This window comes from Rhododendron vialii, chromosome 2a (assembly GCF_030253575.1).
Source record: "Rhododendron vialii isolate Sample 1 chromosome 2a, ASM3025357v1".
NCBI lineage: Eukaryota > Viridiplantae > Streptophyta > Magnoliopsida > Ericales > Ericaceae > Rhododendron > Rhododendron vialii.
The window spans coordinates 14825526-14843314 of NC_080558.1; the positions used below are offsets into that span (position 1 = coordinate 14825526).

The 17789-nt window shown below is 40.4% G+C and overlaps 1 protein-coding gene across 1 annotated transcript; it reads right to left on the minus strand.

Moving 5' to 3' along the window:
- Nucleotides 1–2026: 2026 nt before the first annotated feature.
- On the minus strand, nucleotides 2027–3408 carry LOC131314176 (acyl-CoA--sterol O-acyltransferase 1-like). Its single transcript, XM_058342671.1, has one exon. The coding sequence runs from the start codon at nucleotides 3302–3304 to the stop codon at nucleotides 2105–2107; it is 1200 nt and encodes a 399-aa protein (XP_058198654.1). The 5' UTR covers nucleotides 3305–3408; the 3' UTR covers nucleotides 2027–2104.
- Nucleotides 3409–17789: the final 14381 nt, after the last annotated feature.

Genomic DNA, 17789 nt, shown 5'->3' on the forward strand with positions numbered 1-17789 from the left:
CACATGGGCGTGCCACACGGTTATAAGCGTCACTAAAGCAATATTTGTTGCCCTGCCACGTGAGCGCGCCACACGGTTATAAGCGTTGCTAAAGAAAACGTTAATAAAAAAAATTTGTACCAACGCTCGTCAAAACCGTCGCTATACCTCTACGGCAGCAGATATCTTGCGATGCTTTGGCCGACAGTTGGTGAACCGTTGATATAGCCTTTAGCGACTGTTTTTGTGTTCTTTAGTGACGCTTTTGACCATTGCTAGATCCCGATTTTCTTGTAATGCCTCTACTAGGAACCACTTTTTTTTTCATCGAAATGCTAACTTTCAAAGTTACATCTCTCAAGTGATCAGTAGTCTTTATACCTACTAGGAATCACTATTTTATATTCACATGACTAGTAGTCTAAACACTTACTAACCATCGTGTGTTTTTACTTCTATTTTCCATTCACATAACTAGTAGTCTACACAACAGTATAAAAACGAGAGATAACCACTTTTTATACTACCTAGTATATAATGCTCCAAACTTTAAACCAACAGTTCACTCCATCACTTCTTCACTCCACGCCCCATTGCCAAGAAATAATTGTTTCTGGTTTCCCAAATGTTACAGAAAACAAGTTTTGTGGACAATGATTTTAAATTCAGTAATAATAATTATTTTTCCCCAGCAAACAGGAACGTGTTTGACACGATACTTTAAAAGGTTACAAATTTCTTGATCACCAATTAATTCAATTATATATAGATGAACCCAAAAACAGTAACTTTGAAACTGATTCTAGTCAAATATCAATATTTCACTACCAATAAACAAATCTCCCACGTTACCAAACCTTGTTCAGTTTGGTATTTGGGTTTAAGACTTTCTCTCGGCGTACGGTTCTTAATAAATTTTCTCAATCATTACTCTCATTTCTCTCTATCTCTCTCCACTCAAAATCCAAATAGTTACCAAAACGAACAAGGTCCCATTCTCTGTCCTTTCACTTAATTTTCCATCAAACAAAACAAAAGAGAAATAAGTAACTTGCTCCCACCACATTACAAATACCAAATTCAATGATATCATTAGAACATCCACAATGGTATAATCAAAAACCAAAAGCTTGCTACGTTAGCAACATTTGCACAAGAAAGAACTCATATTGGAATAACCAAACTTAGCAACTCATCAAATTTTGGCTATTGAATAATCAAAACTAGCCACTTTTTGTCAATAACCAAATTTAGTTGTTATCACATTTTCTCAATCAAGTACACCATCATTACACAAAAACATTTTCTCTCTCTTTCATTTTTCAACATGTTTCTAAGAAAAATACTTTTTTTTTTAAGTTTTTTATTTTTATTTTTTCAAAAACTGTTTTTTATTAAAACTTTTTTCACAAATTTTTTTTTTGCAAAAACAATTTATTTCAAAATAGTTTTTTTTTATTAAAACTTTTTTTTTCAAAACTGTTTTCGAAAATTTGTTTTTTATGTCACAATTTTTAGATTTTTATAAGTTGAAAAAATGATGTGGTAAGTTTTGGTTATTCAATTTTGATTGTACCATTGTGGACCTCTACATTGCAAACCTTAGCAACCCTTTAAATGCATAACTGAAAGATAATGTGACAACTTTTGATTATTGACTTTTGGTTATTCGACTGTGGATGCTCTTAATGCCAAAAACAATTTCTTACTTGCTGAAACATTTTCACATATGCCAGGTTTTGAAAGAAATTAAGTTCTACATAAATTTGCTTTTCCGATTTCCCTTCATTTGAAACACTAAAAGCTGTTGCAAAAAAAAAAAACTGTTGCCCCCGGCAACAATGTAAAACTGTCTCAAAGTGTCAAACCTAGCAATGATTTAAAATGGTTTGTAACAGTTAACAAAATAAAACATGGATTAAATTGGTTCCATTCAAATTAAAAGAACCGTTTTCTGATGATTAATTTGTTTCCCTTCCATGCACAACGAAATATAACACCAACATAGTAGCAGGGATCTAATAAAACAAAATACCAACAAAAAAAATTATTGAACTCTCAATATATAATTATTGAACTCCTGGGATGGGGAGATCTTTAATTCCCATTCCATTCAAACTGTAAACTATACGATCGACTTCACAACACCAGCAACAATGTCCTTCACAAACGCTCCCACCACCGCATACTCTTCCGACGCTCTGACGTAACTTTTGCACCTCAACAGCTGCGGGAAAAACAGCCAATACCCGGTAACCATCACGAATCCGAGGGTCATTGGTGTTGAGATCAGCCGAGGCAACCGCCACCTGTCCGAAACCACCTTCTTGATCCAAATCTCCGCCACCACGCACGCCCCGTGGAGAAGAAAGAACCGTGTGACCTCCCACGTTGGCTGCAAGCGGCCGATATAGTAGAATATAATCTCGTGCATCAGGGCCGAGACTACGAACGTGCACATGACGGCCGGAAGCGAAGCCCACTTCCGGCCTATGACCTGTGACGATACGCACAGCGCCGGCTCGTATACGGTGGAACGCAGGGTTCGGGACGCGACAAGGTTCCATCTCCTACCCCAGAAGTTCTGGACAGAGGTCGAGAGGTACGGCTTGTCGAATGGCGGCTCGAGCTCTAACCCGAATAGGGCTCGAGCGGCGGCTGCAGCAATGGTTAGTACGATTTTCAACATGAAGTAGGTGTGGAAGCAGTAACTGACCAACATGACCTTTGGGTGTATGTGGTCACTATACTTGTAAACATGCCAAGACAAAGCTAGAAAAACAACCTTTATAGCATCATTCCAAATCGATGTGTTTCCATTATGTGTGATTATGGGATATGGGTTTTCTCTATTATGCCCTTTTGGAGGTGGGTTTTGGCTATGGTGGCAATCTTGATCTAATGGATATGGGTTGTCTCTATTTTGAGATGTCAGTGAATTTTCTTGATTTGCATGGGATTTTGGAGGTGGGTCTTGTTGGATCCTGATAGGGAAACAGGCAATAGCAATGAAATGAGGCAGAGAGAGAGAAGGGTGGGAGAGAGGACCTTTGCCAAAGGCAAGAAGGAGGAGTTTGAAATTGGAAAGCCAGGCTATGGCGAAAGCGGTGGGGCCGCAAAGGTTGACGGAGTGAAGTTTGAGAGGAAGGGCAAAGAAGAGAGAGACAATAGGGATGATTGAGAGAAGCCTGGGCATACCTTTTGAGATGAACTTGGCTGAAAAATAGCAGTAGCATAGAGAAACAACTACTGAAATCCATACCTTGATGAAGTTGCTGATCTCTCTCTCTAAGGTGTAGCTTGGATAGTAGATCTCACCCTCCATCTCTCTCTCTCTCTCTCTCTCTCAAATGTTTTGGCTCTTTTTTTTCTTACAGTAGGTTAAAAGAATTATACTATACTAAGTCACTTTCCAATTCTTCAACTTCTTTTCCAAGTGATTGAGGAAGTAAACACCTTTTGAACGCTACTTTGGTTCACAATTTACTCCTTCAAACATGAAAACGACATTGGCGGATGCTCAAAGCTAGAATATATTTTTCTAACACATATGTCTTGGTCGTGTCTTGCAGATAAGGAGGGCTAGGAACGTGAACCTTGAGTTAGATATTCTTGTGAGAATGATGATCCTAATTGAATTGCAGCGAAAACCTCACCTGCACACGGGGAATATAAGCAACATATATACAAATTGCACCCAAAATACTACTATGAATCTTTGAAAGTAAATAGGACGTACTTCTTGTTCTACGAAGAATATTGAAGCTCGAAGAACGTGTTCTAGATCTCTCACGTTAGTCCAACTGGAAAACTCTATATTCATGTTAACCGAAGAAGAAAATGCAAGAACGACGCAAATTAATTATTTTCTGTAGGTACAACAATTGAACCAGAAGACAAAAGGAAACATATATTTTTTTGAACGGCGAAACAAAAAATTTTATTGAAGAAAAAGGATTACAAAACGAGCTCTTGTTGGCAAGAAGTCAACAAAGAAAAACCCCAATGGAAGGTCTAAACAAGTATAAATATAACAATAAAGCCCATAAAAAACACATAACTCAATACAACAAGAAACCCAAGATGCCGAAATAGCCCAAGAACTAAAAGGCATAGCCTATAGACAACATAGGCCAAGCCGGATACCAACTCATAGACAACATAGGCCAGCCTAACCCATGGGATAGAGCCCACACCTGTTGGGCCGAAGCCCGCACCCTATGGGCCTCAAAGCCCATATTACAAACAATTCAGCACAAGAAAACCCTTAGGCGCCTCAACTTCCTACCACCGTCGCCTTCAACCTGCCACAACAGCGTTCCTCCCTTCACTATCACCATCCACGACCACCTGAGAAGACGGGCCGCGCACTGCCACTGCCGTCATTGGAACCCAAGGAACTGAGCTCCTGTTGCTGCCCATAAGAACGGCCCGACTGCCCCACATCAAGATGCCCCTCCACATTCAACCACCTCCAAAAGCCCACCAATGAGTCACATCTAGTAGCCATCACCTTCGTTCGGCCCAAACACGATCACCACAACCACCCAAAGCGACTTGAAAAAAAAACACAAAAAAAACACTAAACCACCTGCCGACGAACCTATGTGTTTCCCACTTTTCCGCCAGGTAGGCGTGAGCGGAAAATTCAATGGCGTATGCGGTGTGAGTGCGGTGAGAGTTCTTCGTTGGATGCAATGGTACAGGACTGCGTGCTTATATTTTCTTCAATTTGACCCCCAAAGGTCTGAGCAGAAGGATCATCACGCCCACCATTTTGGGATTTATGCTGTTCGGGCAGGTCTGAAGACATAATATGTGAATAGCCTTGTAACTTGGCATTAAAGAGACGGTTTACCTCATGATGTAATTGGCGATCTTTGTTTTCAAGCTTGTCAACTTCGTCTTCAAGCCTTTGAATTGCATCATTGTAGGAGTTTAGTGCGCGCATCATGAAACCAATCCTGTGTAGGTTTGAGTCGACGCCTCTCACAATCAAGGCGGTAGATTTCGTCTTCAAGCTCGTCGACTTTATCATCGTGCCAACGAATTTCTTCATTAAGACGCCGAATTTCAACATCCAATTCAACGTATTGAATTGACATGTCAGTGAATCGGCGTGATACCCTTTGAAACGATTGGGGTCCCACTGGACGTGCCAAAAGATGTTTCCCACTTTTCCGCCAGGTAGGCGTGAGCGAAAAATCCAATGGCGTATGCGGTGTGAGTGCGGGCGTGCCAGGACTTGTCATCGTCCAACGTATGGAAGGCGTGAGTGCGCCTCGATCTGACTTTGTATGTAATGCGACTGCGTGTGACCCAAAGGGTTCGGCCACAAAGAGGTTCGTGGTTTTGCCACAACAATAGTGGACTTATAATTTCCCAACCGTGTGAGAAAAAGTAGAGAACATCGTAGAATAACTTTATTATATCATCATAATAAAGTTAGGAATACAAGAGAGATATGAATAACTTTATTATGTAGTAATAATAAAGTTGGGGTCCAAGAGAGATAGAAATGGGAGAGAAATGAGATAATTGCTTCGCTGGGAAGGCTTTGGTTTAAGCGTTGAGCTTGATTGGTGTGTGGACCCATTTTCCGTCTTCGATTATGCTATTTATAGGCTCCAAGGTTGTGCAGAAAAAAGTAAAGAAGCAGCCCGTATTGTGGAAGAGTGGCCGAATAAATTCAGATCATGGGGAATGGGCTTCTTGTATGTTGACATGTGTCCCATGTTTTGGCAAAATAACTTCCATCCTTTGCTCTTTAGATGCCAAGTGTCCACAATTACTTGTAACTTCCACGTAAAAACTCAACTGCTACTGCATCGTGGGCCACTCCACTTTCTTTTTCTTGTAAATCATGGGGTAATGGGAACCCATTACTTGTTTTCCTTCTGTTGCACGTGTAAACCAAGCATAACAGAGCCATTTTGACAAAGTCAAATGGCTTTCCACTTTGATTCTAGAAGAATTCCATAACTGCTCCAATTAGGATTTCCTCTGGTAACCGAAAATAAAACATGAGCCAAGTTTCAAGACTAAAATTAATCGGGTCTTGCTCCAAATCACAAAATTAATGTGACCCATTAATTTTTTAGCTCGAGCAACTCATAAATATCGGCCCAATTTAATCGAATTTCAATTAAATGGCCTTCCAGCACTAGTCCAAGATTTGGTGCCAAAAACGGGTGTAAACAATGCCCCCCTATGCCTTGATTCTTTACTTTTAGGATCAAGGCATGTATAAAAAAGAAAACTGTTTTTGGCATCCAATCAGCCCTTTATTGTAGCATATCTTCTTTTGTTTGCCTTGTCTATGGACTTAGTAGGCATTAGGCATTTTCCATGATTCCTTCAGACATTTGACCAAATTCTTTGATTTCAAACCTTGGAAGGAGTCTGCCAGTTGTCTTTGGACAGGCCTTTCAAAAGCCTCTCTTAGAGATAAATGCCTCATTCTGCATCCTTCAGGACTTCTTAGAGTGATATGATGATGCTCGCACCTTTTATCAGGCCTCATATTGGAAGGACTGAACCTCCACTTTGAGCGCTCATAATAATGATTCAGTCCTATGGGAAAGGTCTGAACTTCTGTTTGAATTGCTTATAATATTGGCTCGAGCCTAGACAAAGAGCTCAAAAGGCCTTCAAACCTATAGCAAAATACCAATAGAGTCCTGCGTCCAGGCCTGGTTGTATAGAAATAATAGAACTTCGAAAAGGCCTAGAAAGGACTGAAAATATATTTGAAGGTCTGAACCTCTGCTTTGAACTTTCAGGCATGTTTAATGAAATAAAAGGCCTCCACCTCTGCAAAAAAGGCCTAGTAAAACTCTGATAGGGCCTACTTAAGGACTGATAGGCCATGGCCGAACATTATAGAGGTGCTAGTTCGGCCCATGAAGGACTCTTCTTTGTTATTAGCCCTTCTTGACACCACTTTGGCGTTTTTGTGTAAGCCAAGTAAACAACACTCGCTTTTGATGTGCCCCACAAATCAACGTGGGCGCAATTCTACACATTTTAGGCCTAAAATTGGCCTAAGCTGATAATGCCTTTTGGCAGTTTGGACAATGCCAAAAAGGCCTTCATGAACCGGGGGAGGAGGGGGATATCCAATTACAAATGAATCAAGATCAAGTCCTGGAGTGTCGTCGCTTTCTTCCTCTTCATTCAATTCCTGCTGTTCTGGAATGGGTGCAACTTGTAATTCAGTCCTGCCCATAGGGCTGATGGCAGGTCTGGATCGTTCATGATTTGTATCTATTATCTGCTCACTGCTCAGGACTGAATCTAGACGTGGTAACTCTTCAGACACTTGAGAAAGTTCTTGAGAGAAGAGAATGGGTTGATCTTGCCTCATAATAGGACTTTGCATGTGCTCGCTCCTCCCAGGTCTGAGATCATGTTCCCCTTGCGTTGAAGCAGACCTATCTCCTTGCTCCTTTAGGCATGGAAAGAGCTTACCATCCAAAAGTTTTTGGAAAACTCTTGAATGTTGTCTGTTGCACTCAAATCTGAGACTGTTGCCTTGATCATTTTGATGTTTATCATCCAGACCTTGCCGCTGTTCGGGAATCTTCAAAGGACTGAGCTGAGAACATTGCTCCCCGAGTTCAAGTCCTTGGCCTTCTTGCCCCCCGAGTGTAGGATTTTTAGAAGCTAAGGGCCAAGAGAAACCTGGAAGTCTAATGTGCTTGTTGGGAGCTTGTTGAGACTCTTGGCCCCCGAGTTCAAGTCCTTGGCCTCCTTGCCCCCCAAGTGTAGGGCTTTCAGCAGTTAAGGACTGAGAGAAACCTGAAGACCTGAAGTGCTTGCTAGAAACTTGTTTAGACACATTTAGGCCTAAAGTTTGGCCTAAAGTGCTAAATTGTGATAACAGTGGTGGCGTAGGAGTTGACTTCATATATTCGATGGTGTTTTTGAAATTTATTACCCATTTTTCAATCTCACGCAAAGATGCATGCAAGGGATCTATGAACTCCTGTGAGAGTTCTTCGTTGGATGCAACGGTACAGGACTGAGTGCTTATATTTTCTTCAATTTGACCCCCAAAGGTCTGAGCAGAAGGATCATCAAGCCCACCATTTTGGGATTTATGCTGTTCGGGCAGGTCTGAAGACATAACATGTGAATAGTCTTGTAACTTGGCATTAAAGAGACGGTTTACCTCATGATGTAATTGGCGATCTTTGTTTTCAAGCTTGTCAACTTCGTCTTCAAGCCTTTGAATTGCATCATTGTAGGAGTTTAGTGCATCATGAAACCAATCTTGTGTAGGTTTGAGTCGACGCCTCTCACAATCAAGGCAGTAGATTTCGTCTTCAAGCTCATCAACTTTATCATCGCGCCAACGAATTTCTTCATTAAGACGCCGAATTTCAACATCCAATTCAACGTATTGAATTGACATGTCAGTGAATCGGTGTGATACCCTTTGAAACGATTGGGGTCCCACTGGGCATGCCAAAAGATGTTTCCCACTTTTCCGCCAGGTAGGCGTGAGCGGAAAATCCAATGGCGTATACGATGTGAGTGCGGGCGTGCCAGGACTTGTCATCATCCAACGTATGGAAGGCGTGAGTGCGCCTCGATCTGACTTCGTATGTAATGCGACTGCGTGTGACCCAAAGGGTGAGGCCACAAAGAGGTTAGTGGTTTTGCCACAACGATAGTGGACTTATAATTTCCCAACCGTGTGAGAAAAAATAGAGAACATCGTAGAATAACTTTATTATATCGTAATAATAAAGTTGGGGATACAAGAGAGATATGAATAACTTTATTATGTAGTAATAATAAAGTTGGGGTACAAGAGAGATAAAAATGGGAGAGAAATGAGATAATTGCTTCGCTGGGAAGGCTTTGATTTAAGCGTTGAGCTTGATTGGTGTGTGGACCCATTTTCCGTCTTCGATTCTACTATTTATAGGCTCCAAGGTTATGCAGAAAAAAGTAAAGAAGCAGCCCGTATTGTGGAAGAGTGGCCGAATAAATTGAGATCATGGGGAATGGGCTTCTTGTATGTTGACATGTGTCCCATGTTTTGGCAAAATAACTTCCATCCTTTGTTCTTTAGATGCCAAGTGTCCACAATTACTTGTAACTTCCACGTAAAAACTCAACTGCTACTGCATCGTGGGCCACTCCACTTTCTTTTTCTTGTAAATCATATGGGGTAATGGGAACCCATTACTTGTTTTCCTTCTGTTGCACGTGTAAACCAAGCATAACAGAGCCATTTTGACAAAGTCAAATGGCTTTCCACTTTGATTCTAGAAGAATTCCATAACTGCTCCAATTAGGATTTCCTCTGGTAACCGAAAAATAAAACATGAGCCAAGTTTCAAGACTAAAATTAATCGGGTCTTGCTCCAAATCACAAAATTAATGTGACCCATTAATTTGTTAGCTCGAGCAACTCATAAATATCGGTCCAATTTAATCGAATTTCAATTAAATGGCCTTCCAGCGCTAGTCCAAGATTTGGTGCCAAAAACGGGTGTAAACGCTATGCCACCATCCCCGCCATGCCGCCACCCTAGAAAACCAGGCACCACCAACCACAACCCTAGCCGAGTGCAGGCGGCACAAAGATCACCCACCGCAGACGACCAAACCCCTAAAACTTGACCTCACCAAGACCACCAGACCCCGACGAAGACATTGCTGCTGATATCTGCCGCCACACACCGCCATTGTGAAAACTCCCATTAAAGCTTGAGCGAACAATTGCCCCAGGTCCGCGGCCAGCCCATCAAGCCAAACGTGAGCCCCCATCGCTGATAAGCCTAACCCGATTCACTTAGGAGTGAACGGGGTAGGAGCCACATCATCTCGCCCCCCAAGCCCCACAACCACGTCACGCGGTTAAGCATACCGGCGACACCAAGTGAGGAAGCCAGCAACTGTCCAGAGGAGAGGGGGCTAAGTGGGTAATAGGAGACGACAGTGGAAAGAATGGCAAGAGAAGAGATCCAACAAGTGAGGAAAAGAAGGGGAAAAAGAAAAAGAGGAATGGGGAAAAAGGCGGAGCCTAGGGGAGGAGGAAGAGGTAGCGTCCCAGCCAGGCGGTGGGAACCCTAAACAGTTTAAGAGAGAGAGAGAGAGAGAGAGAGAGAGAGAGAGAGAGAGAGTTCAAAGGCCAGGACTTGTGGAGATTAAGACAAAAGGAAACATATCGAAGAGTATGATATTGAGGATTCCAGAATTGAAGCTCCATTTTCAAATCAATGACAATTGAGTCACCAAAGCCATAAATCTAGAATTAAACTAATCACTTATCAACCTAATCGAAGGCCACCCATGCAAGTATCACTGAGAATGTAATGAAACTATGATAATTTGACTCCCATTTCAATGGAACGACAACAAATTGACTCCCATTTCAATGGATAATGTTATTAAAGACAAATCAACATATATATTTATATTTCCTAAAAAGAAAAGAAAAAGAACAAGTCATACTAATGTTGGTTTAGCCAGCATACCCAAAACAAAACAACCAATCAAATGGTAGAGCTCAAATGTAAGAAATCACCAAAACCCCCACTTCTCACATGTCGTGGGAGAGAGAACGGTGAAGGTTTTGATGTACGTGGGACTGCAGTGTCTGTGTGCTAAGAAGATGAGCATGTGAGGAGAAATTTCTTGCATGAGAGAATTCAGAAGGACCAGATAATAACTTCACCCCAAATACACACAAATACTCAAGGAGCTATCTATGGAGAACTGCCTATGCTGAAATATGCTGCTTTTGGTTGCTGTCAAATTTGGATGCTACTGGATACTAAAAGGGAGGTTTCTACTGCTACAACTAAAATCACCAAGTAACATGATAAGGTTTTACTTGGCTGCTACTTTGGAATTCTATCTTTTTGCGGCTACCCTTAGATGCCGAACATGGTGAAGCTGCTGCTATTTGAGCTGGTAATATTGCTTGGCTGACACTTTGGTATGATGGTGAATAGTTGCTCAATCATGGAGTGTAATGGTGGACAACTCCATTGCCTGGAATGCTCTTAATCAACTTGATATGAAATGTTTTTGTGGACACCTCAATTTGAACCTCTTGAAATTTCTTAATTTGTGGCTTAGTGGCCCCTGATGATGAATTTGGATTAATACAAGCCACGGTTGCAATTGAATCTTGCTTCTTGGACTTTCAAAAATCAAAATCAATTTGATAAAATCAATCCCAAGCGCTCTAGACCATTCCTAAGCGCTCAAAACCTGCTTCCAAAAACCCAAATTCCCCTCACTTCCGAGCGCTCAGAAGTGATTTTCCCAAGCACTCAGAACCATTCCAGAGCGCTCAAGTCAATTGTTTTTCCATCAAAACTTTAACTTTCAGCTTTTTTAAGGAGCACATGGCAATATTTCTTTAGATTATTCGGTCTTGCTACAGTGATTTATACCAGGGAAATCACAAGACCAAATGATGCTGTTTTATTCCCTCCCAAAATAAAATATTTTATTTTCTATTTAAATTTCAAAATTCAAAACCATTTTTCCATGGCCTATAAATAGCAGCCCGTACTGCATTTAGGGCACCACGAAAATTTGGCAACCTTACTCTCTGGTTTTCAAAGGAAAAATTCCCTTTTGCAAAGGAAATCTTCTTTTTCAAGTTTCGCCCAAAATCAAAACTATTTCAAGCACTTCAAGGAAAATTCAGAAAGCCTAGAAATCATACTCAGCCCTGGTTTCTTGAATTTTCTCACTTCCTTCCATCTTCACAATCCGTCCAAGAAGCAAGGTTCTATTGAAAAGGTAGATTTCTCCTATCTTTTTTTAACTAAAAAAGCTATTTTTCTTCTGAGGGAGGTCATTCAGCCTACTCTAGTCCTTCATGCTGGATGTGTGGCTAAATGGCCTTTACTATAAAGCGAGTGTAAAAAAGTTGCAAACAAAATTTTCAAATAAGCTCCGTGGGACTCTCGAGCGCTTAGGAATGATCCCAAGTGCTCAGGAGTAGTTTCTCTTATTTTTTTCTATTGAATTTCCAAGGAAAGTGAATGTCTCATGGACCCGGTGGCTATATTTTCTAAATATTGTCGGGAATAATTCAGGTTTTCAACCTTTCTCGGAGACATTTTATTTTCAGAAAGCAAAGTGAAAATGAGATCTAAAAACTGGCATGGAAAAGAACCATATTTTCCTTGGAAATTCTATTTTAATGTCCTTGATTAGCATAAAAAGCATTCTGGAAACTTTCAGAGCCTATTCAATTTTAATTTCAAATGCAATGAGGCAAGGTTTGGATGGCCAAGACCAGTTCTTGGCTGTTTAAATTCTTTGCTAAGCATTAGCCCATATTATTAATATTTCTTTCATTTCAAGCATTACAGTATATTTGCCTAACCAAAGTTTGCAGGATCAGGCAACAGAACTCCTAACTTCTCAGGAGTGCAGTTCCGAGCGCTCGGGAGTACTCTCAATGTCAGATTTCCATTTCATGCATCATTCTAATATCTTGCATTATCTTATCATATGCACTGTACACCAGCACAGACATGCACCTCCTTATTTTCTATATTTGTGAATACTTGCTAGTTGTCCAATGAAACAAAATATTTTTGAAAATCCCGTAAAGATTTAGTAGAGACCGATTTTAAATCGGGCGAAGGGAGGTGCCGTAAAACCCTTCCCTCCTCGTAACATGGCTTCTGAATCCACAAGTGAATCTCTGGTTTTTCAAATTCAATCAATTATTTTCAAAACAAACGGTTTCCTGGATGGCGAATTATAAATCCGGGTGGCGACTCTTCAATTTTTCAATTCAAAACATTGTTTTTCGGGTCGCCCTGAATCCACCTGGCCGTGGTAGCCCATAGTTTTGGTGCTAGCGTGCGTATGCTGAATGTCATTCTTTTGGTATTTTCCGTTTGACCAAAAAAAAAAAGAATGTCATTCAAAGGCAGCCTAATTTCTTTTTGGTTGTAATCTGCTTTTTTTTCCTTCTTCTTCTCAACTACTCGTTTGGCTCTCTCTTTTTTTTCCCTTGATGTACTCATTATCGAGTTTTTCAATAATAATTTTGCAACTTCACACCATGGCACCACGTAGCCCATTATGTAGAAAACGTATAATGACAAATTTGGACAACCCAACAAGCACAATGCCCCAGCAATATAATTAAGGGACAAATTTGTCCAAATTGGACCAATTTGGCTAGCGATTGAATTGCCCAATGTGATTTTATTTTTAGAAGGAGTAGGATAGGATAATGCCAGACAAAGATGTATTCGCCTCCATATTTTATTTTTATAGAATGGAAAGAGATATACTAACATAAAAGTATTAGTGCCATGGCCATAAATCTAATTTAGCAAGTTGGCTAATCAATTGAAGGAAATTGTGACCGAGTTTACGTACAATCTAGTAGTAAGCAAAATTTGGCCAATAGAATGAGTAGAACCAACATGGACATGATCAATAGTCCAACAGAAAAACTTATTTACGGACCTTTCTATGTATTCACGTTTACGGAGTTAAATTGTGTGCGTCCAAAGTGTATTGGACGGTCTGGATTGTAAAAAACTATTCGTGTGAAGAGTTAAAACTCTTTCAACGAATAGTTTTTTTCAAAGGTGAAAGTACATAAACACCCCCTCAACTATCATTTTTTCTCATAAATACCCCCTCACATTTAAAAGCACCTATGAAGACCCCCTCAGCTATTGGCCTCCTCTCATCACCGACGCCGACTTCAAGTCTCTATGGGCCCGCACCCCGTAGTCGCAGAGCTTCCAAGGCCGAGCCACCGTCGCCATTCGTCCTCGGCGGCACGGAAACAGCGACGCTTTGGTCGGGCGGGACCGCGACGAGGGCGCGCGAGTTAGGATCTGGGTGGGGGGGACTGCTTGGCAGCGAATGTGGTGCGGAAGGCCTCGGAGATGCGGTCATACTCGGAGTAGACATTGGTGGTGGCAGTGGTGTTTGGTTGAATTCTTGAGAGAGAGAGAGAGAGAGAGAGAGAGAGAGAGAGAGAGAGAGAGAGAGAGAGAGAGAGAGAGAGAGAGAGAGAGAGAGGCATATAGTAGTGAAGGGCATTTTTGTCCAAAAAAGCCCATGTGACTCACATGGACCATCCAGCTAACGGTTCTAAGATGGAAGGGTGTCACATGGGTAACGAGAGTAGTTGAGGGGGTCTTCATAGGCGCTTTTAAATGTGAGGGGATGCTTATGTACTTTTACCTTTTTCAAAATCCGAATTGTACGTCCAATACAGAAACAAACGGATGTGATTGCATAGCTCCGTGAACTCCGTGAAAAAGTTTATCTCATAGTCCAAACACCTACAAAATGAAGATTTGAGATCCAAACGAGATATTGAAAAGTACAATGAACTTTGAATAGCTTATTGCTGAAACTGCTCACTATTTATTCAGTGTCATTTTCGGTAATTGCCAAAAAAAAAGAAGTGAACGCTGTAGTAATGCCACTGGAAATAGTTTAAAATTGATGAAGTCAAAAAAAAAAAGAGGCTCAAGCAGCCCCGCAACGTGGGATGTAAAACATCTTAGAGAATATAGTAACAAACATTTGTAACCTCAAACAAACAAAAGGGTAAGAAGCATGTATTCGCTGCATATATATAGATCAAGATATTACTCCCTCCGTCCCTTTTTTATAGTCCTGTATTTCATTTTGGGCTGTCCCTTAATAAGTGTCCATTTTGTAAATGTAGTAGGTAAAAGTTGGTGCATTGTCTATTTTATCCCTAAAAGTAGATTTCTTTTTGAAAAGTAAGTGAGTAAAAGTGTAATGATGATGGGTAAGTAGGGAAAGTGGAAGATGGAGTGGGGCTGGGTCAGAGCCAGAGGGGCTCACGTGTTGTTTACCTTGCGATTTTCAAATTGGCCCCAAAACGCCCTCAAAACGACGTCGTTTTGAGAGGCTGCAATTGGCAGTGAGATTCCCTCACTGCAGGGACGCGGGATCCCAAATTTTCACATATGCCAGGTTTTGAAAGAAATTAAGTTTTACGGAGTACATAAATTTGGCTTTTCCGATTTCCCTTAATTTAAAACACTAAAAGCTGTTGCCAAAAAAAAAAACACAATGTTTTCTTTCTTTTTTTCGAAGTATTTTAAAACTGTAAAAGATTCTAACATTTATCTCTCTCTCTCAAATGTTTTGTCTCTTTTTATTTTCCTTAGGTTAAACGGATTATACTATCCTAAGTCACTTTCCAATTCTTCAACTTCTTTTACATTTGACTGAGGAAGTAAACACCTTCTTACGCTACTTTTGTTCACAATTTACCTTTTCAAACAGGAAAACGACATTGGCGGATACTCAAAGCTAGAATATATTTTTCTAAAAAGATTTATAAATCTTTACAAAAGGTTATAGAGATTAAATGGATCAAAGGCACATCAACACAAAACCATTCAAGACTGAAAGGAAGATAAGACGCCTACAGAAATACCAAAAGCCCAAAGAGACAACACAAATAAAACACCTAACAAGACCCAAAGAGACAACAAAACTCAAAGAACCAAACTAACCCAAAGACCAAAAAGCAAACCTCCAACAGTAACACCAAAAATCAAAACACCAAACAGAAAACCAAATAAACCGAAAAGTCAAACATCAAACCGCAAAAAAAACTTAGCAAAACCCGCAAGACAAGAAAAAGACAAAACCTAAAACTCTAGCGAAAGGGAAGCATTATCTTTCCCATCAGAAATTTCACCCTCTTCTACCTCAGCGCAATTCTTCAAAGCTTCCTCCCTGTCAGCAATATCATCTTCTTCCATCTCAACAAAGCGCTTTAAATTAATTGTCCTCCACCCTACGAGGTCAATTCCCAGCACAACAGCTGTATCTAACATCTTGCGAGCATTCCTTAATAATAAAGCGCTTCTATTCTGAACATCAGCGGTAGATACCGAAGAAGCCAAAACCCCACCTGTGAGAATGATGATCCCAATTGAAGGAGTATTATGAATGTTGGAAAGTAAATAGGACATACTTGTCGTACTACGAAGAATATTGAAGCACAAAGAACCTGTTCTTGACCTTAGTCCACCTGGAAAACTCCTTATGCAAGTTAACCGATCGAAGAGGAAAACGCAAGAACAACGCAAATTAATTATTTTCTGTAGGTACTACAATTGAAGCATAAGACAAAAGGGAACATATCGAAGAGTATGATATCAAGTGTTGGATCAAGTGCTAACCAATTCACCTAAAAACAATTGCTGTTAGGAAAATGCACAACTTAATCTTTAAAGGATAACGCAGAGCCCTGCACTTAGCGGTAGGCGGACATGGGGGGCTTCACAATGCTGCTCATACAGCACCGACGGGTGAATGCGGTTAGTCATCCCAATACGGTTGCCCCGTGCTAGCAAATGGCGTCTCGAATACAGGGTGGATGCTTGCCCTCATAAAACTAACATCAAGAATTCTAGAATTGAAGCTCCATTTTCAAACCAATGAGAAACCAAAACCAATGACAAACCAATGACATTTGAGTGAGCAAAACCATAAATCTATAATTAAACTAATCACTTATTAACCTAATTGAAGGCCAGTCATGCAAGTATCACTGTAATGAAACTACAACAAATTGACTCCCATTTCCATGGATAAAGTTTTTAATGACAAATCAACACACACACACACACACACATATATATATATATATATTCCCTATAAAGAAAAGAAAAAGAACAAGTCATACTAACGCTGGTTCAGCTCGCATACGCAAATGTGGGCTACCACAGCCCCGGGTGGATTGGGGCGGCCCGAAAAATAAGTTTTGATTTGAAAATTGACGAGTCGCCACTCAGATTTATAGTTTACCACTCAAGAAACCATTTTGATTGAAAATGATTGTTTGAAATTGAAAACCAGAGATTCATTAAGGGTTCGGAAGCCATGTTACAAGAGGAAAGGGTTTTACAGCATCCCCTCGCCCGATTCGAAATCGGTTTCTACTAAATATTTGTGGGATTTTCGAAAATACTTTGTTTCATTATACAATTAGCAGGTACCCACAGGTATGCCAAGTAAAGAGGTGCATGCATGCATGTGCTAGTGTACAATGTATGATGATGCCATGATACTAGATGGAAAACTGAATAAAAATTGAAAACTGTCACTGAGAACACTTCCGAGCGCTTGGGACTTCACTCCTGAGTGCTCAGGAGTTCTGCTTCCTCATTCTACAAATTTTGGTTAGACACATATATAGCAATGTTTGAAATAACTACACACTAATATAATGCATCAATATTGAGCAAAGAGTTTAAACAGCCAGGAACTGGTCCATGCCATCCAAACCTCGCCTCCTTACACTTGAAATTAAAACTGCTTGGCTTTGGAAACCACCAGAACACTTCCAGTGCTAAAAGTGAGTGTTCAAAGAGAAATGTGATTTTTCCCAGCTGATATCATTCCAGAGCGCTCAGGAGTGAACTGCACCCCAAGCTTTAATTTGAGCAGAAGGATGACAGATCTTGATATGATATTCTCATTCTATGTTCTGAAGATGAAGAACCAATGGAAATAACTGGAATTCTTTGTTTTTGAATAAAGAAAGTATACTTGTATCTTCAAAATGTGAGTCATCCACGACAACATGTCAAAGATTGAAAAAGTGAACATGCAACATGAACGTGAAAGGAAAAAAGCTTGAAAAATTTTAAAAAATAAGCCTCAACCATTCCACACATAGGAATCGAACACACAAGAAAAGCACTTTGGCCAACAACCCAAAAATCACAAAACCATATGAACAAACCGAAATTATTTTAGCAAACTTACTAGAAACCATAGATTGTGTATTGTTG

Bases quoted from the DNA above. Each gene is read 5' to 3' on its own strand.
- LOC131314176 (XM_058342671.1), bottom strand. From the start codon at position 3,304: ATGGAGGGTGAGATCTACTATCCAAGCTACACCTTAGAGAGAGAGATC.